Source organism: Malurus melanocephalus, unplaced genomic scaffold (genome assembly GCF_030028575.1).
Source record: "Malurus melanocephalus ecotype Western Australia unplaced genomic scaffold, MMel_1.1 scaffold_306, whole genome shotgun sequence".
In the NCBI taxonomy this organism is placed as follows: domain Eukaryota; kingdom Metazoa; phylum Chordata; class Aves; order Passeriformes; family Maluridae; genus Malurus; species Malurus melanocephalus.
In genome coordinates, this window is record NW_026623538.1 from 82,271 (window position 1) to 106,154 (window position 23,884).

A 23,884-nucleotide genomic window follows, 5' to 3' on the forward strand; every position below is an offset into this window, starting at 1 on the left:
GTATGAACAGTCTGTGCAATATGCTAGTCTTTGCTACTTGGTCACAGGATGAGTAAACAGAACATCATAGCAACCAGAACAGAAAGATCTTATGAACTTTGAAAACCTTACCTTGAAAATCTGGAAGACCCTGTACGCATTTATACTTTTGAGAGGTGCTGACACTTCATCATGACATGTTTAAGCTTCATTTTAATGTCAGTACAGGAATGAAGTGATAAGAGTAATTTACATAATAAATTTCTTTAAAGGATAAACGTCAATCTATATAGCARGTTTGCATGCAAAAATCTCCCAAATCTCCCAAAATCCTGAAAACCTCCCAAAAATACACAAGTCTATTATCTTAATTTTGCAGACAGTAAAACTGAGGCACAGGAAGATTGGGACTYTGTGCTAAGTCATCCCTTACATCAGGAATATAGCATATTGGAACTGAGACCCTCCTTAGCTCTRTTTTGTGGTCACTGGAAAATAGCAGTGCTGTCGGGCACTCCTGCAGTGCAGTGTGTGCCACAGCCATGTCTGGTGGGGAATAGTTGCAGACTTGCAAGGAATGTGATGAAAACATATTGTGAGTCACTGAGGAGGTATAACCCAGTCAAGAAATGTAAGTCTGATTTGTTTTAACATTATATTGTTTTTCATGCCTCAAGCTATAAAATAATCATGTAATTGGAGACATATGTTTTACTACATTTTGAATAAGTTCTGATTCAAAAGTTTTATTTCAGGACATTCCCCCGATTTCACAAACTTTAGGTTTTAGAAATTACTGAATAATTCATACATTTTAAATGAGCACTTCCTTACTGAGGGAGACATCAGAATACAGCTACGTAAAAATAATTCCAGGCAGCTTTTACTTTTTCAGAATAATTTATTTGCTACTCCTATTGCATTGCTAATATCTTTACATTGCTGGGAGTGTGCAAGATGCTCTAAAATTCTGGAGAAAATACCCACTCAAATAATTAGGATTCCCTTTCTGYTGCCATCAAGTATTTCAGTTACTTGACCTATATTTTTCATGTACTTTTTCACTGTAGCACTTTATGCTAGCAAAAGTGTAGGGTTGTGGTTTCAAGCAAGCAGCAGTTATCTGAAGCTAATGTTTCTAATAGAGAAAAAAAAAGCACTGCAGACTTAGTAAAACTTGGTCCTTTCTTTGTGAAAGCCAGTTTTTATAGTGTTCAACTTCTAACAAGCCACATTATTTTGGAAAACTCACTTTAAAATTCTTTCGTGCTCTGTCTAAGCAGAAAAAGATGACAAATGGCACAATGCATTACACAAAATTAAATCCRGTATGCTGAAGTAGATATATTGCCTTAAAATTATAATTTCACTGCTAAGAGAAAAGTTTGAAAGGATATTACATTTGGTCAATATTGACAGAGGGCTTAAATTCTTCTCCAAGTAGTATGATTTAAACAGCAAGCTTGATGGGGAGCAGATAATGCCATACTTGTGTTCTGTGGGATTTCTTAGGGCTTTATGAGAACACCTGAGGCTGGCCACTGCTGGAGACAGGCAGTGGGCTGGCACACCTGATCCCATGCAATGGTTTGCTGTAGTTCCCTCTGTAAAAGACAAGAGGGATTGAATAATCAGCCTAAGGAGTTCAGTATATTGATGTACTTCAATATTTAAACCTCTCCACTGTGAATCTTTGCRTCACATTGCTCTTCCTGGAAGCTGCCAATGAGTGGATATGAATACTCAAAAGAAACCAGTTTTCTGTGGAGATCTTTCTCCCCAGATACAACAGCATTACATTTTATCAGAGTTGCTTTGGAGGGGCCTGTGGAAGTTCTCATTCCAGAAATCCTCTTCCCAGTGAAAGAAAGCACTGGATGGGGACAGGAAGAGATAGACTGCCTTTTCTGTCTTTTGTGGGAACATCTATCCTTTAAATGAATATAACTTTGAGAAATTTGGGGTTTTCTCTTTGATTTATAAACTACCATGCAAATTTGTGGAATTACTTAATAGATGAGGGCCAGAGCTCATTAGCCAGTCCTTCGGTGGAAGTGCACGTGTTGCAGTCATGGAGCTGCTGCTGGAGTTCTCTTCATGGAGTCGGAGGTATTTCTGCCATCAGCACTGCCTAAAAAACCCTAAACTCYCTCTGAACTCACTGTGTCATTAATAGCAACAGTGATGGTCTCCCTATTTAACCAGCAGGATGAGATATTGATCTGTGTACCCACAATGATCAAAAAGACAAAACACATTTCCAAGTGGAAAACCACCTCAGTGTCAGATGGCCTCCCTCAGTTTATACCAGCTGAAATGTGTGAAAGAGAAGCCACGGGTCTCTTCGTAGCATATTTGGTAGAGAGATCCCTAAAAACTATACCTATTTCTATCTAGAGAAAAAGCCCACAGAAACCTCAATATCCTGTTCATATTTACATGAATTTATAGAGTGTGATGGAAGGTATAAAAAAATATGTACATTATGTACTCATTTTGACTAAAAATATGATTGTTGCCCTATGAACCACTGATTTCCATGCATGAAGGAAATTACCATTTCAGCTCAATGTATAGATTCCAAATTCCAGTATTAAGCTTTACAAACTGCTGTAATTGTTCGTGTACTGAGCTTCTTGGATGTTCATTGCATGACAGATATTCAAATTGTTGTAAGCCTTATCCAACAYAAACAGAACTAATGGCAGCAGCTGTTAAATATTATTTGGCAGTGCTCATTCTCATAAAGACTCTTTCATATAGGCTGTTCAGGCTTTGACTGCCCTATATTCCCTTGCACAAAGAATGGCAAAGGCATTATAGAGAGCTCAGTTTCCCTACTGCTGCTGCACTAAAAGCAGGACAGCTGAGGTTGCTTGACCATAAGATCAGTGACAACTGTAGCGTGATTGTAAGGTTGGATRTGCATTCAGAGAGCTGCTAAGACCGTGGAAATGTGAAATGTAGCCTCAGATTGAGGATATCGTCTCTGCAAAGGGTGCACATCACTGAGGCTCCTTAATTATAAATATATGCGGGGCTATCATTAAAAGAAGAAAGAAAAGGAGAATTTAAAAAGTAGTATTTGTGAGTAGCTATAAAAACATTTTAAACAAAATGGCCACTTAGCACATGCCTTATTCTGACCACCTCAACATTGGAATATTACATTTATGTAATTCTTGCCACAATTCATACTGTTGGATCATTAAACATGTACTTCATTATTGCCAAGCATAATTGTGAGCTGCTGGAAGTATTACTGGCTTGTAAATAAGTATTTCTTCATAGATGGAAAAGAGGGTTTTCTTCCATGTTCATTTGCATATCACTTATGAGAGAAATTCAAATAATGTATTTGAGAGGGAAGATGGTGAGAGGACTGCAAGTAGAAAGAATTAAATAACAGAAACACAATTACTAAAGAACTGCTGCAGCATATTCTCCTTATGTGGCAGAGGTTTTACAATATTTACTTTATATGATAGGAGTTATAAGTGGAATTCTATGTTGTCTGTTCAGCCTATTATGCAGATGGTGCTTGATTAAAATCTATTTTAAACTACAGCGATTACTGCAAGATAGTGTGCATAAAACAGCTCTCCTAGCTCCATTAAAGGCTTTGGTACTATTGCAGTTTATTTTAAATATGCTTATAGACATTTTCCAAGTTCTCAAGGGACATTTAGATATCAACGATGTGCCTTACTTGATAGTTTTAAATCCTACACTAGATATTCTTGTGATCTATTATGTGTGCAACATGGTTAATGTACACTTTTTTAAAGTGAAAGATTATTGCTTTCTTGTGATAAATAAGTTAAATACATCACCGTAATTAAGCAATAAGCCATGACAGGAGGTGGATTACCATGAGCTAACTACACCTCCAGGGATTTCGAGGCACAAGTCTATGCCTAGCAGAATATATATGGTTTTTATTTTATTTTCCATCTGTCTCTGCTTTGGTGGYTAGAAGTGGAGTCTATGAAGCTGATAGACTGATGGGAGCATAAGGTAGGCCATCATCCCTGCCATTTGCAAGGTTATTAGTACTGGAATTCTGGTATTCTTTTTATTTTGTTATTTTCATATAAGACAAACAGAATTTCCCCTGTGAGTACTCTGTTTTTAACAGTGGGTTTTTGAAATCTCCTGATCATTAAGGTTGGAAAATAAGGTTTTAGAGCTGTTCACTGAACAGCTTACCAGAAGGCACTTACACAAGTTTCTGTAGTATATCACCTCGTTTAAGGGTAGTTGAAGTAATGTGGTATCCTAACATACAGAGGACTTTTGCATCTCATTGGTTCAAAAATAAACTGAAAGGAGAAAAATGTTAGCAAATCACAGAGGTAAAATTTTAACCATAAAACTAATTATTGTCAAGTCTTCTTGCTCATGGAGTTTCCACAGGACTTCTGAAAAGTTTAGACTAATGTCAAATTAACTAGGGAGCCTTAATTATATTTTAACTGCTAGTTTTGTGTACCTGTAGAATTAAATAATAGAGAGAGACAAAAATTCAAATAGCTCAATAATGGGTAGCACACTTCTGGTTTTCCATATTTTCCAAATGCTTTCAATAGACTGCATGTCCATTAGCTTTGTATTAAGGATGAAACAGTTGTAACATAATGCTCAGGAAACAAGCAAGTTCATTTTCAAGTTGTGGTCATCATTTGTTGCTRTTCTTTGTAAGCCACAGAGATCCAGATTGCTCCCTGTGGTCTCCTGGGTTCTGTTGGACACCATCTAGTGAGGCATATAGGAAAATAAAAAAGTTATTTTTCTCAAAATGARGTTTTCCAGCCATTTTCCTCATGCAGTTCCACTGATTTGAGCACCTGTATCCTCCTGTGCCACTTGATACGCATTATTAAAAAATAATAACATGGGGAAGAGAAAGCAGTCATGCCTAGTAGATCCTTAGCCTAGAGCACACCATTTATGCTCTTGATCTTCTCATACTTCAAAACGCTTATGATGCACAGCGCTTTGGTCATGCCGACAAAAGGAAAAAGCCTTTGAGCCCACTTGTAAGAACACACACCATTGCTACAGGAATAGGAAATTAAGTGATTATATCAAGAAAAGCTACTTTGCCATGGAGCTCCAATGTGTTCAATAATCAGGTCATTGTCCTTTTATGTGCTTGTAAGTCATAGAATCCTACAATCATTTWGGTTGGAAAARRCCTTTAAGATCRCCAAGTCCAAYTGTTAACCTCAYACTTCCAAGTTTGCCACTAAAGAGTGTGCCCAAGAGCCACATCTGCACATCTTTTAAATGCCTCCAGGGAGAGTGACTCYACCACTTCCCTGGRCAKCCTGTTCCAATGCTTGACWATCTTTTTGGTGAAGAAAKTTTTCATAATATCCAATCTAAACTTCCCCACGTGCAAAYTGAGGCCATTTCTTCTCATTCTATCTAACTTGCATCAAGAGACCTACTCTCACAGACCTATGYTCACCTTGCTACAACCTTCTTTCAAGTACTTGTAGAGAGTGATAARGTCTCCCCTGAGCCTCCTTTTCTCCAGGCTAAACARCCCCTGTTCCCTCAGCTGCTCCTCACAAGTTGCTCCAGACCCTTCACCWGCCTCACTAGGAGARCAGGGSTCTTTGGAGTTTGCACAAATGTTYATGTGCAGGKTTTTTCTYGGGTGCCCATAAATAAGGCATGTGAGCTTTCCTCCAAACACCATTCCTCTTTCACTCCTTTCCTCAAACTGTTTGCTTTTACACGAGCAGATGTAAAAGCTACTCAGCTAAATCCAGACAGGTCAAAAGTGATCCTTTAAAGGGCTCCAAATGGTCTATACTGCTAAAGCTTTGTTTCTTCAGGCTTTAATTGGAAGGTGTGTAGGGGAGTGACCATAGCTTGAATTGCTTGGTTCGCAACCAGATTTTCTTCAAAGTCCCTGGAAGGTGAACCACCAGCTGCAGAAGAAMTTGATTTGAGCAGTAGTCTGGGGTCATTCTGGGAAAGGGTGAGACTAAGAAAAAGGTAGAAATGACACTGTTCCTGCTGTCTGCAGATGGCTCATATTGTTGAACTGCTAYTCAGGCTATAGAGAAAGTAATTTCATTTGAATTTTCTCATTATTTTCATGTTATAGCCACTAGCAATAAAACTTAGAAAAGGTGAAAAGATGACCAGATGAACTRCAGAGATTATAGCAATTATATGAAAGAGAAATGTAAAGTATTTCAAGGRAAAAAATACCATTATCTGAAATACTTAGAGTGAATTTTTACACGTGACTAAGGCAGATAGTGTCAACATTTGGATTATCAAAGATAACAACTGAAATTCTATTTCTGCATGCAAAATCCAAAAGTTTTGCATCACAGAGGCCGTAACAGTGGTTGGAGTGAATTAAACTGACTTTTTTTTCACAATACTTTCCTAATTTTATCTTACAGGTCAACGGTGGCGAGAAGAGACCAGCTTCAGATATAGGAAAGAAACCCAAAACTCCCAAAAAGAAGAAGAAGAAGGACCCAAATGAGCCCCAGAAGCCTGTGTCTGCCTATGCATTATTCTTTCGAGACACTCAAGCAGCCATCAAGGGCCAAAATCCCAATGCTACTTTCGGTGAAGTCTCTAAAATTGTAGCTTCAATGTGGGACGGCTTAGGAGAAGAACAAAAACAGGTACAATATGTGCTGTAGCTCTKAGGCTTTGTTTCAGGAAAGTGCTATCAGGGTCATCTGAGCACTGTAGGCAGCTTCTTTTGTTTGCCAGGATGAAACTTGAATATGTGCCATCTCAGGAATATGATTTAAAGAGACTGAGATAAGGAGAGTATTGTTTTATTTCATCTGTATGAAACCACTAAAAGAGGCTACCTCATTTTGGGGTGTGACAGAAGTTTTAGGATTTTATTTAGGAATGTTCTATGCTGACATTGGTGGGCCTGGGATTTTGCAATGTCGTTGTCCTATATGTGAAACTGCCATGTAAGAGAACCTTGCTGCCAAACCTTAGATCTGTGCAGTGGGACYTGGCATCTATCTGAGCTTCCACTTGCAGATGTTTCCCTTCCCCATGATCCCAAGATGCCAGAGGGAAGCTGGGCTCACATTTGCTCCCAAACCACCTGGCTTTTATGACAGAAGTTAGTGATGTGTTGTTCCAAAGAGACTTGGGGTGGACACTGGCAAAGGGCAGCCTTTTGCTTTATGTGGGCTGTGGAAATCACTTCCCAAAGTTACTTCCATCTGCCATGGAAAGGCCTTGGTTCTGTAACAAGGCCAGCAGAGCTGGACCTGAARCTTTGCAGAAATCCTTCCAGTGTAAGTTGTATGAAAGTGGGCAGCTCCAGAAGCTCATSAYGTTTAAGTGGTGACAGTTGGCAAAYACTTTTCATCCTCACTGTAGCAAACGGTTGCTTTTGTGCTGTTATTGGTTGCATTTTTGCTAACTGCCAACAGGATGGATTGTTAAAGAAATGGGAAATTTAAGAAAGCAACAGATATGGAAGGAAGGGATGTACTGGGTGAGAGTAATATTGGCCACAGAAGWCCTGAGTTGAGGTTGATGTTAGCACAGAGAGTGGAAAAGTACTGGGACTAAACTGAATCTCATTCATTCATACACTGTTATTACAAAATTCCAGTTAAAAATACTAAGAATTAAAGGAATTTTTTTTATGATTTTTTGGTATATAAAATTATTTGGGCTTGAAAAGAAAAAAGAAAAAGAAGGGTTACTTTGCTAATAGCTGGGTGGTGTAGGTACATCTAGATCCTTGTTAAAGATATCAGGGTAAAAAGAATCTAGATCTGGCACTCACTGACTAACCTTAAAAAAAAAAATTAAAAGCTTTTGTTATCTAGTATCCAGCATTTAATAAGGTCATCATTTGGAAGGTTTAGCTGGAGGAAAGGTAACTTTCTGAACACAGGGATCAGAAAACTCACATTAGAGTTATTTTCTGGTGTTTCTTTCTTTTCCCTTTTTTTATATGCCCAGCAAAGGCCAACCTCAATGACTGTAATATGCACATTTCCTGTAAGCACTATCACCAAAATATTGAAATTCTTCCATAGAAATGTGTAAGAAAAGTGCATGAAAACATAAATTTGCAGCTTTTACTTCAATTTCCTATTAATGGTTAAAAGCAAAAATTGAATAACTCCTATGCTGTAAGAGTAGAGCAAAATTTATTTTCCTTATCTCTGTTATTGTTAATTTAAGTTGAAACACAGCAGAATGATGTGTTATGGAATCCACGTGACACATCCATGTAGAAATGGCTGCAACTGTGTTTTTTAAGCCAATTCTTTCAAGAGTTTGGGTTAGCATATCTTTGTTGCTTTTTTACTCATTTTGCCTATTCATTACCATCTGTTAAGCACATTTTTAAGACTCCAGGCCCAAGCCCTTTCTAATCTAGCACTGTACAAAAATAATAAAAGATAGTCTCCATTAAAAAAATAAAATTGGCCATCCTATTTTCTAGAATAAATTTAAACYAATTTTTTATTCAATTAGGGATCTAGTAGAACAAAGTAATGATTACAAGACATTTAACTGACTAGCTAGTCGGTATTTTAAAGCCTAATTTTTCAGATCCAGAGCATTAGTAACTGTTACAAAACCTATGTCTCTGGTAGGAAAATTGGACTCTAAAAATACAAATGATTAATGTAGCATTTGGTATTTGGCATTGAAGRAGCTTCACAAATTCAAAAATAGTTAAATAAAGAAACAATAACATCATTAGAGGACTACTTTATTGATGAATTATACTTGCYGAAAAGGATTCAATTATCATAAAGCTTCTGGCTTGTGTTTTGGAAGCTAACACTTATTCTGGAATTTAAATAGAARTATGTTTCCAAATTATGTTTCCTGAATTGGAACTCCTTTTACTATTTAAATAGTAAATATAAATGAATCAGAAAGTAGAACATAATGCAGCTATTGAGAAAGGAGAATAGCCTCATGTTTTCATTCTAAAATGAAATCTTCTTTGTTTCCATAGTCTGAGCCATTTTTTCTGAAATACGTAGAAGTCTTCTTGTTTATTCCTGAAGATTGACCACAAAATAAATAAAAGAAGAGAAACTCAGTGCAATAATGACCTAAAGGCAGTATATGTATACCCAAGCCTTTGCAACAAAATTTTGATAAGCTGACATATCAGACTGTAGCTTGAAAAGCTTGGTGCAATAACCACATACGTTTTTCAAAACATAAAGAACTAGCTAAGTGTTGTTTGAGAAAATAGGATTTTAATGACAAAAAGGGAAATGTTATTATGAGCTGATGGTAGGTGCTTTACTGAAGTTAGGGGAGTGTTATTCTTGAAATGGATTGAGCTCTGATATTCTTACAGTGAGGATAATGCAAATTATTAGATTAAAAAAGATACCAGGGTACTTCCCTCTTATTTTCCCATAAGAAGATATTTGCACTTTTGAGCCGTATGTTCCCATTATTTCTGTGTACAAAAGACCCTTCTGCCAGCATTGGTGGTGTGTGCCTGCATTTTGTCCAAATCTGTCTAGRCAGAAGAGTCTAGAAGTTAAAGGGAGTTTAGTGGTCATGGTGGACTTTGTCCTGGACTTCTCAACATCTGAATAGAGTACAATAATTACACATGATCAGAAGCAGGCACTGTGCATTTTCCTTCCTTGTTGCACTGTAAATGCTTTCAAAAACTGTTCAGATTTATAACTCTGTGAGTGGCAGGCAGCTGTAGCAGTGGTATGTTGAGGTACATTCTCCTCAATGCTGTAGGCCATAGCACTGGGAATGTTTTTTCTGTGACTTTTSTCTTATGATCAGAAACAATGTTTTCTCCTTAGTACTACACTTCTGTGCATCCTATTTCTATAGCTTATCTATCTACATCTGTGCCCTTTGAATATTTTTTAATGCAAAGGGGAGATAAACAGCCCCTAGGAAAGAAGGTTCAACAAGCTAAACGGTTGAGTGTCTGGCTTTCAGACAGAGCACTGGTTAAAACTGGGTAAAAAGGCTATTTAGGTCATTTTCTGTCCTTAGATGAATAAGGAAAGTAATTYTAAATCAGTACCAGATGTGCATGTACTAAATGAACCTTAAGTTTCTAATTGGAGTCCTAGTAAAGCTGTAATAGATGTGGCAAATTACAAACAAAATGTTCTTGTTTACATTAGTGTAACTTYAAAACTTCAGCCAAAGACCTTAATAAATGTTCTGTTATTCTAAAAATGGAATTGAATGTCTATTCAACATTCAACAAAATTAATCTCTGGTGTAACTTCAGTGACTTAACTGGAATTCTAGCAGGAATGAATCTGGCCTCCTATGAACAGCTTAGTGTGTGTACTTGTGTGTGTGTATGTGTTCCTGTGTGTTTACTTGCCCTGGCCCTACAGCTGGGAGAAGGAGGGATTCACCTCAGGCACCCAAAATGTAACAATCAGAAGAAGCAGGTGAAAGGACTGTTGGAGTGCAGTGACAGATGCTTTCTTTCAGGCWGCATAATTCATGGACAGAGATATTAGCTACAACAGTTCAGCTCAATAGCAACACCTCATTATTTTATCCCTCAGTATTTATTCCTATGGTTGACGCCTCATGAAATTACTGTTAATGTGTTTATATAAGGGCAGATCTGACACAAGTGGGAAGAATTTAATTTCCCACTCATTCTTTCCTGCTGATGTGTCCTCTTCCCCTGGTAGAAGTGGCAAGTGTAAATAGTTAATTTGCTTCAATTATGAGGCTGTCCTGCTAAATTAGAAGCAGCAGGAATATGAAGAGCCAGAATTATACATATGAGGCAGCTGACAAATCCTCCGAGCTCACAAAATCAAATCATTTACTCCTCATTGGTGCTCAAAGACCCACTAGATAAAAGCTGCAGTTTATTCTTTAACATCTCATGGAACTTGGATTTTATGTTACCAATATTTAAATGAAACAAAGTCCCTGTGCATTAGTGTCAATGTTTGTGGTGCTGTTACCATTTTTACTATAACCCATAAGCTTTCAGGGGTTTCTATTTTGTCACTAAAAATAACCCAGACTGATTTGGACATGAAAAAAACAAAGTGTGTTTTAGAAGTTTCTGTTTTATTCACAGAGAAGTATTAGGCATAGCAGCAGATTATCCATTGCTGGGATGAACCAGCAAGTTCAGGAGGRGGTTTATACCCCCCTCATATCTTCATATCTCATGTGAACAGTTCATATCTCCACAGCTTCTATCATCATGTGAGGYACCACAAGTCAGATCAAAGTGGATCCTTGACTCTCAATGTCCTCTGAAAACACCTAAACTAGATGCTCCCTCCCAGGGTGTAATGGCATCCCATCCCTAGACATGACCAATTACATAATCCACCCCATGGCAGGAAGAGCCATCATGTTCCCATTGCATTGCCATGCATGTGGGGTGTCTGGTGTCAGGATCTCAGACAGTTCAGGGGACAGGCTGCTGAAACAGCTTCAGAAGATGTGCAGAGCATGAGGTCACAGTAGTCAGTAGCATTTTTAAAACAAATTTTCCGTTTCTTCCCTTATATATGCTCATATAGTCACACAGACATTTGATTGTCTCTCTCTTATCCTCCCTTTAAAAACCCTTACTTTATCTGTGCTAATAAAACAATCTCCAAGGAATAACTAACACACTTGTAAGAGGATGAGAATGTACCTTCAGTTTAGTAGCTAAACAACCACACAAGGTTTAGCTTTGTTTTATTTTTGTAAATGAGAATAGGAAGAGAAGGCACATCTGTGTGAGCACACTGCCAAAGTGAATTATAAGCAAAATGGATTCAGGAATAGGCACAACAGAGAGCAGCTTTACATCTCTSCTCCCAGCTACCTGCACCAGCAATGTTGTTTTTGCCAGGGTTACCTTCTAGGTGTGTTTGGGAGAGGCTCTGTTTTTCTTCATGAATTTCTATATTGAAATTGCTTCTTTACCCTTTGAAGGCTCAGATTGGAGTGTCAAGGTTTCAAAACAACTGATCCTCATCGTGGAGTATTCTCCTTCTCCTTTCCTCTGAAAGCATCTGGGCTTAATGAGCTGGAACACAAACGGGCCAATGAYAATCACACACCAAGCACAGATAGAACTTATATCTATGCTTATATACATACATATATGTGCATTTATATCTTCAGATTGTTCTATAGCCCTGGCTTCTACAAAACCAGTCCATGARCTCCTCAACTTCCATTCACTTCAGAGGGGAGAAGTGTCAGGCCCCCTGGGAGCACTGACATCCCCAGCAACATCAGACACCCCCTGTCCAGGGTGGATTTGTAAAACCCATTCAAAGCACACAAAAGACACAGCTCCTGGACAAATATTGCATGAGACCACGGAGTTATGAAATGTTGACTTTAACTCCACTGTATTTGGAAGCAGCTGGGCCAAAAGGACCCTGGATTTCTGATACTGCTGTAGCAATATGCATAGATAATAGCCTTAATTTTCTACTTATTCTTGTTCCCCAGCTTTTATCCATACATTTGACCTCAAATAGGAACAGGACTTTTAAAGTCATTTGCATACAAAACTGGATTTAGGCCCAATTATTATGCTTCCATTCAGGCTCACATCTTTCTCTTTTTTTTTTTTTTTTCAAAAGTACCAGCAAGTGGAAATAATCGCCACATAAATCACAGGTTTAATGTCACTTGTTTTGTACTCAGCTTTCATCCAACGTGCTCCTGACAGTGTCCAGTCCTGCTCTTGTAAGCAGAAAGCATTGAGACTGTAAGGTCGAATTTAGGCCTGGCACAAATGGCTGCAATTTGCAGTGTTCTCAGTAGAGTCTCACTGTTTGTGCTAGAGCTGAATTTGGCCTATGATCTTTCCCTCACATGCCAGAAAGACTGAATTCTTTCCCCTAAGCATCTAATATGTCATCAGTATCTTTTCCATGCTCTACAGTCAAAGAGACTACTGAGCCATATAGCTAGCCCTGGGCCTCTTTCTGTTACTGTACGTACCTAGATTAAAAATCAAGTGGTAACATATTTCAATGTCCATTAAGCAATTCTGAGGATTTTTTTYCTGACTGCTATGGGAATATCTTTCTCCATATTTTAGATGAGTGTGTGCAGCTCTAGATGCCTTTGCTGAAAAATCAGGAGATTAAAACTGGAGATATGTCTCCCACTTGGAAAAAAATACAAGTTTACTCTATGAGCCGACGTATTTAGGGCCAGGAACGACAATCTGAATGTGGAATTTAATTCTGGATTGCAGCCTACTGTATTTTATCAGATGACATTCCTGTAACTGTAGCCCGTGAAAATGACACTCCCATGGGATCTAACACTGCAGAGACCAAGAATACAAAATCACTCATGTTGCTTTTTGATTTAGTATTTTTGCATATAGTGTTTCATGGGGTTTCTGGACCACTTCCACCAAAACAAATGTGGGCACTTTTACATCATTTTAAAAAGACAAATATAACTTGCTTGCAAGTGTCAGCTCTAAGGAGATACTCACAAGATAAACTGAAAACTCCCTTTCTTTGTCATCCTTGTACCATCTATTTAGGCAAAGCCAGGAAAGTAGCATGGTTCTTTGTAATGTGCTTTGTCAGCTAAGTCTTTTGAAGACCTCCRTGAAGCACAAATTCTGAAAGTCTCTTTTTCTCCAAAAATCATCACTTTAGTTCACTGTCTCCAAGTCTGGTATCATCTCTRATATCAAAGGGGACTGCAGTCACAAGCAATAAATTTCCATTAGCACCTGATACTCAAAATTTTTGGGTGCCTGTTTTGGCTCTTGTGATGACTGGGACAAGGGAGATCTGTGTCCCTCAGGCAATAAGGGTGCAAGACACAAGGGACAGGGTGGTCATCCTGCTTCCTAGTGTGTTGTGATGTGTTGATAATCCTACTCCAAGTTGAGAGAAAGTTCATTGGGAAAAAGTGGCTAACCAGAACAAACCTGGTTTAAGACATTACAGGAATATTTCAACTATATATATATATATATATATATGAGTAATGAATTTGATATTATAGAACACATAGAAAAGCACGGGAGACATAAAGCCTGCCTCAAGGAATTTATGATCCAAAAAGACAAGAACTAAACAGCAGTTAAAAAACATAAAGTAAAACATTACCACAATTTGGCATCATATAACAAAAGTGCACAAGTTCTGCTGTGTTTTTATTTTGGTGAATCTAGTATTTGTGAGTGTTCATCCTGTAACTCACCGCCCTTCCACCTCCAAGTAAGCTTTGGTGCATTCAGTTTAAGGATGTGTGTGTCACTGTTAATAAAAATAGTTCAGTCCTTGATGTCGGCTGCCATAACTCTGGTAGCCCCAGTGTGTGGTCAGCCCAGGAAACCTGACCTAAAAGTTGCWGGTACAGTGGGCTGTGGTCTGGTGCCAGCCTGTGAGAGCCCAGGGCATTTGTTTTTCCTGGTGGCCTAATTCAAATCCTATCTTATACATTTCTATGCACCARGTAGGGTTTTGTACTCGCTCCTTTTTGCATGCTTTGCTCAGCAGTGCAAGRGAACTTGAAGCTACCTTGGAATTATAGTCAAATAAGAACCTGTGTATTATGCTGTCTACATTTGTGTGTGTGAAGCACATAGGAAAATAATGCCAGCAAGTTCCATTTATAGGCAAATGTATTCTTGATGTTTGGTGGTTTCTATAGCATGCTGAAGAGAAAAAGAAAAATTAAATTGACCCACCCGGCATGTACAAAATTATGTGGGTTTTTCTGCCAACATTCAGTTTCCACAACTGGGACAATATAGAAAATAAAATATTGTGTAAGGAAACAAATATGCAGCTGAATCAGAATAGGCCTTTGCTGCCTGAGTGACAATCAGTTGACGTTCAATTATCATGTTAATTGAATTAAACCAAGATGGAAATGACTAATTCCATAACTATATGCTCCTGTCAAGTTACTTATTTAATAATTGTTGGTTGCTTAACAGAGGACAGGAAAATGACCTTATAAAAGACTTCTGAGTTGCTATAAATAAAATTCCCACTATACAGTATAGATAAGGAGCAGAAATGAACCCTTGCTTCTTGATACAGGAAAAATGTTAATTGTGTTATTGRATATGATGTGTTTTATAATTTGGCACTGTCTCAAGCTCAAAAGATCTTCAGCCATTTTCTAGAGCACATTTGAATGATGACTCAAGCCTTTTTCCTCCGCAAAAATGCTGCAAGGATGCAACTCTTATACTTAGAACAACACAAAACTATTTGAGCCTGAGGGYTAAAAAATTCTCACAGCTGCATAAAAAAAAAAAAAAAGAAAAGTTTTGAAGGAGAAACTGACTTGCTCATGCCTGTTTGAGGTGCTGCTGCAGATGCTGAACATGCTTTATAAGCCCCCAGTACAAGTCCAGTCTAGCACAGAGACAGTGAATTGGTGCCATTGCCAGGGCCACATTCATTTGCCTTCAGATAAAAATTTTGGAGGCCAGACCTTCTTGCTGTTCATGTTACCAGGTGTGTACTCCCCACACAGGCAGAACTTACCCTAATTTTTAGTCTAGGCCAGGACCAACCCAATATTGGTCCAATATGGAATTTCCAAAAGCAGCATGAGGATCATCACCCTACTTGTATGGTGACCTAAGCAGTGGGCACCTTCAGAGGGACAGTGGCACAGACAAGGATAGCTGAAGTTGTCCTTGGAGGACACACCAACACCCTTACAGGGACAAAGTGGGGTGAGCTGCTTGCATCCAGACAAGCCAGATTGCAGGGACCATGGCTGAGGTCATTTAAAGCTTTGCCCTCCCAGTAAGGACTTTTTTACTCTGATGACCTTCTGTAAAATTGTTGAAGCTTAAAGTGCCAGGGAAGACATGGTGTTCATGTGATTATTATTCATTCACCAAAGGATTCAAGAGAAGAGGGCAAGGCAATGTGTGCACTGAAAGTGGTAGATGCACAGGTAGGAAATAATTAAATAACATCTGTCTGATGATGTTCCTATGAAGTAGTGATGCTTTAGATGGAGATTTGCTAGAGTTGTTTTTAGCTTCATATTATTGAGTTAACCTTGTGCAATACCACTATTTGYGGGAAAAGTCAGGTCCCAGAGGACTCYTTCAATTATGCTCTGACTGTAAGAGCGCAGCAGGAATGTCTATTTTTTTTATATTTGTGTAATGCAAAATAAAACCCAATGTGGAAGCAGTAGATACATGATCTTTTAAAGAACATTATTCTTTGTTCAGTTCTGTTTTTAAGGTTTGCTATCACAATGATGCAGGGGCATTGCAATATACAAAGCTGTATAACTTAGTCCTTGCTCTGTAGGTCAAGCTGAATTCATTTTAGCAGCTAGGAACAGACTGCTGACTAATTTCTTATTTGTTTTCAAAACAAATAGTAATTCCCCTAATAATCACAAACGATTACATCTTAAAAAGCAAATTGCTGCCTTTTTTTTTTATTTGAAGAACAGTAGGAGATCAGCAAATGCTACATATTTGTCTTAATCTGGAGAAATTACAAGGGTGCAAAGATACAATTGCACAGCTAAGGCTAATCTTTCCCCCTCTCTGTCTTCATATTTACAATTTTAGAAGCCTAAGTCTTCTCTGTTTCCATTATGATCTTTTGCTTCCCTGGGAAGCAAAATCTTTAATCCTTTTAGGCAGCCTCYGAGTTTTGCCAGCCTGTATCTGAGGTTTGTTCTGTGTCTGAAAGCAAAGTCTCAGTGAAACAATAAATGTTTCCACGAGCACATTCTTTATAAAAGTGGTGTTGTGCTAGATCCTTCCAGCCTGACATTGCCACTCTCCCTTTGTAGTCTGCAGTTGCATTGTCCCATGTGTGTACACTCTGTGCTGCCAGGCCCTTTCCTTTATGGGACTGGTTTTACTGGAGCACTGGAAGATCAAAAGAGAGCCCTTTAAAGTTTCATAAAGTGTATCTTACTGAAGAGGAGATGTTCATGTGTGCTTTTAGCTGTGGAATTCAGAACACCCCAAAATGATCCCTGAAATAGCTTTGCCTATCTTTTAGCTTTAAATCAATAGCCCAGTTAACTGGGCAGCGAGGAATGGGAGGGGRAAGGTGGACAGGCTTTACTTTCCTCATGGAGGCTTTCCACAGGTCCCCAGGTTGTGCATTTGGCTGGACAAGTGGGCAACAGAGACATAAATCTGCAGTTTCATTTTGTGCAATATTATGAATCCCAAATGCCCATCCATATATGGATTAACCTCTGGCATGTGACTTAAAAATCATGAAATATAACAACAAGAAAAAAAAGTAAATTTTCTTTTCCTTTATTTGTGTCCCTCACTTATAAACCTTTAGATGTTTTTGAAGCTTTTCCTTTCAACAAGAAAGATGAGGAGTCAGTCTGGCTTAGTTATATGAAGCCCAGATGTATGCACGACTCCTGCCCCTTCAGAGAGAAAAACCCCAAAGCATGAAATTGTGAGAAACTCATGACATTATTTGCAAACAGAAATGTTGAGTTGTTCCTGGATCTGTCACTGACATGGCTAACAGCAAGTCATTAGCTCGGCTCCATGGGTCAGRAGCTGCTTCTCCTCCTGAGAACTTTCAGCCCTAAATATCTACATATGCTTCTCTGTCATTTTACTGTAGTGCTATGAGGTCCTGCCTAACCCGGCACATAATCTTTGATCTTGAAATCTGGGCAAAATTGAAGTGATTCTCCAAGGTCTTTAATCTATTTTGAGATTGTGCACATGCCACATTTGAAATAATTTGGTGRGTTGAGAGAAATGTACAGAAATAGATCCATGCTCCTGAGAAGTTAATTAGACCGATATGGGATCAAGAMTGAAATAATGACTAACATTTATTATCCTTAGCAGCTCCCCGGGCTTCTTTGGCTACCCCCAAGAGTTCAACCAGGGAAGAGAAAAATCCTCTGGGCTGCTCTGTGTGGTGTTGTCATCTCCTCCTTCATTTATGCCTTTCTGCAGGTTCTCATCTTTCCCAGAGGGTTTTAACTGGTCACACAAGTGGAACCAGTGGAGAGGGTCACACCCACCTGCCCCATCCCCAAAGGTCCCATTTCAAAGCACACCCCACATTTCAATTTGAGCAATTAAACCTGGGATGCTACGAGGGATATTGTTTGTTCAGTACTGCTGGTTAGTTAAAGGTTGTTTCACAGTTGGAAYAATATTTTCTTTAAAATATTTGATGTTTATTATTTCGCTCTTTAAGCAATACAAGGAGCAAAGACTGTTTATTTAGAAAGACATTATGAAAATGCATGAGACACACCGGTGATATGTGAAAACAAAACCAGATTAATTTACCAATGTGACACTCTTTGTTTTTAGGTATACAAAAAGAAAACCGAAGCTGCCAAGAAGGAGTATCTGAAGCAGTTAGCTGCCTACAGAGCAAGCCTTGTATCCAAGGTAACAYATAATGTATATACATACACACATATATAATGGCATTTTGAAAACCATTTTCAGCTGAGCACCACAGCATTTAGTGCAAATAGCCTTGTTTTTTATCACCTTTAAACTTGGGTTTAAGTTGGAAATGCTCAATAAACACCATSATCTCTCCACGTAAAGAAATCCTTTCACTCCTGGTCATCAAGACAGCRCTCAGTTTGGGACATGCAAGTTCAACAGGGGAAGGAAGTAGTGGAAAACAGACCTCAATATAAGAAACATGCCATACCAGGCAGCCAATGTGCTACCTATAAGGGGAAAAAAAATAAATACCACACATAAAATGCCTGGTTTTGGTTTTGCAGGGTTTTTTAAGTACTGTTTTTTACCTTGCAATCACAATACAGAAATAGCCAAGCCCAACTGGCATTGTAAATTTTTGCAAGAAATGTGAATTTACATTTTTGATCCAGCAAGCCATTGTGAGCACAGCATAGGCCACCACTAAGACAATGGTGGGATGTTTTTCTCTGGAGCACACCAGTGTATCCCAAGTATACAACCAGTAGCGATTTTCTAAATAGATTTATTCAAATATTCTCAGTGCCCATAACTTGGCAGCAGACTCTTTAGAAATTGTAATAGACTTTTAAATATGCAGAAGAATGTGAAATTACTGTACTGTGTCTGTGTGAAAAACCATTTGCGYGACTTCAGAATCATACCAGTTAAAACTACTTGTTTTGAGTCTATCAAAACAAATTTACATGTATTTTGTTCTTACTTAAATAAAATCAATTTTAGAGGTAAAGATCACAGWGTGAAAGACTGGCATATAGGACATGAGTGGAACTTCTTTGTTAGTTTGAAATGTTTTTGGGGCCCTGCACTATACTACTCTGTATRTTATATTTGTTTGTACACATCACATACAGCTTTGCTGTATGATTAGCTGAACAAGGGCCTTTCATGCATGTTTTTCGATTATCTCAGTATTTGGTCAGTGTTTGTTCTGAATTTAAAAGTCTGAATTATCGGTGTCGCCTCATTCATTTTTGGGGGTTGTGTTCTATAACTTTCTATTTTTTAGCTGCCATTATTTATACTCCTGTGTTTAGTTTTAAAGTAATTTACAGGATACCTTTAATTTCTGTATTAAGATTGTTTGGTTCCAGAAAGACCCATTGCCTACAGAAAGAGTACCATGTGMTCACAAGCAAATCTTTTTGAAATAGCTTGCTTATTGGCAAAAGATAGGTCTAAAAAGCTCAAAATATTCTAAGTTTTTAAGAAATACATGAATCCAACTTTTCACTTGAGAAAATAACTTGGATGTCATTATCCAGCACATCATGGACTGTTTACATAACACTCTATATGGCTTAATTTTTAAATGCACAATATAAAAAATTAGATTCTTTTTAATAAAAAAAGGTATATTGTAGCATTTTCTGAGGGTTTTTTCTAGAAAAAAAATTGGAAGACTTTTGATCAGTTCAGTGCATGAATCCATTTGTGCAAATATTTAAATTTGTTGTTAGTCAGAAAAGCACTGAAGCATGTTCTTAACTTTTAAGCAATTATTTAAATTCTGCCCGTAATGTTATGTTTTCCTCCAGTGTGGAAAGTATAAAAATATAAACTYAATGAAGCTGTGTACTGATTGCTTATTCCCATGAACACACTCAATGAATCTCACAGAGCTGGCATGTAACTAAAGCAAGTCCATTTTGGAATAAGGATGTAAAATAACCAGCTGTAATATAATATCAGTATATTCTACATTATCATTATCAAATATTTATGTGGCACCAGAAGAATTGTAGTTCTTTAGACAAGCCTGTAAGCATGRGGAAATACATATAATACATAATTAAGATTATTTGGAGTCAATGTGGTCTTTTATGTCCGTGTTGTTATATTTTCATCCATAAAAGCTACTTTTAGACAATATTATTAAGATTCCAAGACCTTGTTATCCAAAGTTTAGACATGCCAAAAGTAGCATACTATTTCCAAAATTTCTTTATAACCATATTAATGATTTGCTCACATATATCTTTTATACTTTGTACCTTGCTCTGTGATACCTCACACTTACWATCAGGCATTTCACCCTGGATCCTCCTGAGTTATTTTTACTGCATGCTGTTTAACTTTGCTGCTTTATAGAATTTTCTGTGCTGCTCATCCCARCAGTGCTTTGGTGTAAAGAAATTCTCACTAATACTTGGCAGCAGAAAGTTTAGGTTGTCCTCATTTTCAAACACAGCTAAATCATTGTGAAACCAGGTTTACAGTAATTTTTCATGTTCTCCTCGGGACATCTAGAATTTAATTTTCCAGAATATTTGAACAATATTAAGCCATTCATGTTCATAGCAGAGCTCCAATGACTTCGAGGTGGCAGCTCAGATGCTTGATTGTGCTTCACATCCCMTCAGGACATCCTTTTACTATCCAAATGTTACCCTGTTATCAAACTTTCTTTCATACTCCCTCCTAGATGACTCTGTCTGCAGGAATAGGCAGGAATAAGAGAGCAAGGGTTCTGCTCAGGTCCCCTCTGTCCAACTCAGCAGGAGCCTTACAACTCCCAGAGCAGCTGCTTTTCCTGTCTCCTGACTTTCCAACACTGATTCTGCCACCTTTTCCATTAAGTATTACTGGTTTTTAAAAACCAGTGAGTGTATGTGAGTCATTATGTAAGTTTTTCTGCATTTATTTGCACATTTTCTCATTCTGAAAAGCAAAGAATGGACATGTGTCACGTTCTGCCTCAGTGGTCCAGACTTTGAGTTGAATTCACTGCACCCATCCTGGCCATTTGAGATTCCAGAATAATTGAAGCAGAAGATTGCAGAGAACTTGGGTAGATCTGCTATTGCCAGGAGACTTCCTAACCTCTGCCTGACAGCAGAATAATGAAATTCAAACACACCGGTGTTCAGGCACTGGGGTGGAATTGCAACATCAGGTGGAGATGGTGCCTTCACAACTCAGRCCCTTGCCCCTTCTGCTCTGCCTTTTTTCTCTCCTCCCCTCCCTCTCCTAAAAGTTCATTGTTTACAAAACTGAGCAGTYCTGTTTGGAGTTTGTCACACACACAGAGTTTGCACCTGAAGTATTTATCATATCAGACTGTGTGATTTGACAAAATCACAGCTGCAAGGAGTGGAAGTGTCACCAGCAACTCTGGTAATAGGATGGCCAGTCCATCTCTAGTACACTTTTAAATGTTTTTATAATGTCTTTATAGAACAGGTATGGCTACCACCCACTAAATARGCTTAACATATGAATGKATRAATATGTCAGTATGCATTAATTCCMATTCAATTTATATTTCCTGTGTTTTCTCCTTTTGAAAKTCTCCTGGTTGAAGTTAATGCTTCTGTTGTTGAGTTTGTTCATGTGTGTAGCAATTGATAGGTAAAGTAAAAACACATAACAAAGCATTATATCTTCTGCTATGCAGATTGCCATATTGCTTATAGTACTGACTAAGCCTTTGCATTGTAAACAAGTGTCTTTATATTTGCCCTTAGTTGCAACTTTTAGTACTATTCAGGTCCAGAAATGCAGTCTCTGGTATCTGGTAATTTGTACAGCATTACATAAAATGCTGTGAATTGCAATTTTACTTTTTCATAAAACAAGCACTTTTTCTAGCTTAACCAGCCTTTTTTTTCCAGCTGACATTAGAATTTTTGCTGCATCTTTCAAATACATATATTTAATACAGATATATATGGTTAAATGTTAAAATCTTTCATGTATTACATATGTTCATCTATGTATATTTATAAAACAATATATGCATATTATGTATTCAAGAAGCATAATTTATGTGCATATAAGTGATACATATATGTATGGTAATTATAGCAGTACAAATGTAACTGTTACAGTGGTACAAAAAAGATTTCTCTTCCCCRCTTTATTCTTTTTGACTAAATGAATCTTTAATTCTCTCTGTGTAGTGACACAATTTCAAGTTTCATGCAGATATATTTTAGCAACTATGGCTGAAGCTTAAAACCTCTCAGCAAGGARAATATTATTCAAATTCAAAATACTCAAGCATATTTCAAGACTGATGTTGTATCTAAGTCAAAGTGGTGTCCTCACTTGACTTTTGAAGTGAACACTTTGGACATTTTTCAGTTTTGTGGACAGTGCAAATCCTTTGGACATGTAAAATTACTTCTTGAAACATATGGCAGATTTAGCTTTTCCTAGTCCATCATCTTGCAATTGTAGTTCATAATAAAACTGAAGGTCATATCTGTAAGGCTGACATTGCCTTAATGCCATTAGCACAGCAATTTGTAACCAGAGAKTTCCAGGGACCCAAAATGTCTCTTATAATGCCTGCATTGTAATACAAAAGATCAGCCTAAGGAATTCAAATCTCTTCAGAATGCAGTGGACATACATGAAAACATTTGACCTACTTGTAAAAAAAAAAAAAAACACTATATTAAAAAAAAAAAAAAAAAAAAAAAAAAAAAAAAAAAAAGAAAGCAAAACAAACAAAACCCAGAAATGAAACGGTAACATTAGTATTAGTTTCCCATTTCATATATGTATGTTGTGAGAGCACTTGCCTTATATGTAAAAAGTCAAAAAGATACGTTAGGTCTCCCAGATCATGCCCTTCCCAACTCCTAAATAAATGCAAATGTGCAGTGTSCTCTCTCTCCACAATTTGTTTTCTGTAGCCAAGCTTCAGATGTAAAGGAGCACTGTATCCTGGCTCACTCCTTCCTGAAATAAGCAGCTTCTGGGATTTAGAATGTTTCTTTTGGGAGCAAAATTCTTAATATCTCTTGAGAAGAGTCAGTGACTGAAATGTGTGGTCTSCTGGTCAGTGCTTTAACAAGTTGGCTGTTGCATGCAAGAAGAGCAGCATCCCTTCTGCTGCTGGCAGAAAGGCACCTGCTCCTGAGAACAGCTTTTCCTACATCATATCTAGCCCTAGTCCATGCAGATGTTTTTGGCATTTTATAAACCAGTTTTGGCTGYTCTCAGTGAAAGCATAAGAGAAAGAATAAATAAAAAATATGGTTATGTTTGACGCATGTTTTTTTTTTTTATTTTTTGGTAGCTATTAAAGTGCTACAAGGCATATGGCAACATTTCCTTAAAAACAATAATAAAAAATTTCAGAATGATCAAATAGGCATACATGTTTTACTTTTTCCCATTACATTAGAATCCCTGTCTGGAAAAATTAAAATGAAAAGCTTCGAAAGCTTCATCTTCTGTGATACTTTATTCTTTCATTACTTTGGGAATTATGATGATGTAGTCAGAAATCTTTAAAGAATCATAAATAAAATCTTGTATGTGCAGATATGTGATGTATCAGAGCATTTGCTGAGTGAACATGTATATTTATAAAGCAATTGTCTAATCTCATCATAACACAAGTCCAACCATTTTTTTGTCTAGCAAGGAAACCAACGAWCTAGTGCAGCTTAAAATAAAGAGCAAACTATATTTAAGTTACTGCCATGAATTTGATTTGAG

The 23,884-nt window shown here is 37.6% G+C and overlaps 1 protein-coding gene across 1 annotated transcript in view; it reads left to right on the plus strand.

The window, feature by feature from the left end:
• The window catches only part of TOX (thymocyte selection associated high mobility group box), a gene marked incomplete at its 5' end in the record, with an annotated part of 102,217 nt that overhangs the window by 59,192 nt on the left and 19,141 nt on the right, over window positions 1–23,884 (plus strand). The window contains 2 exons of the mRNA XM_057377214.1: window positions 6,408–6,638; window positions 18,284–18,364. Coding sequence (XP_057233197.1) covers window positions 6,408–6,638; window positions 18,284–18,364 — 312 coding nt within the window. The remainder of the gene's footprint in view (window positions 1–6,407; window positions 6,639–18,283; window positions 18,365–23,884) is intronic.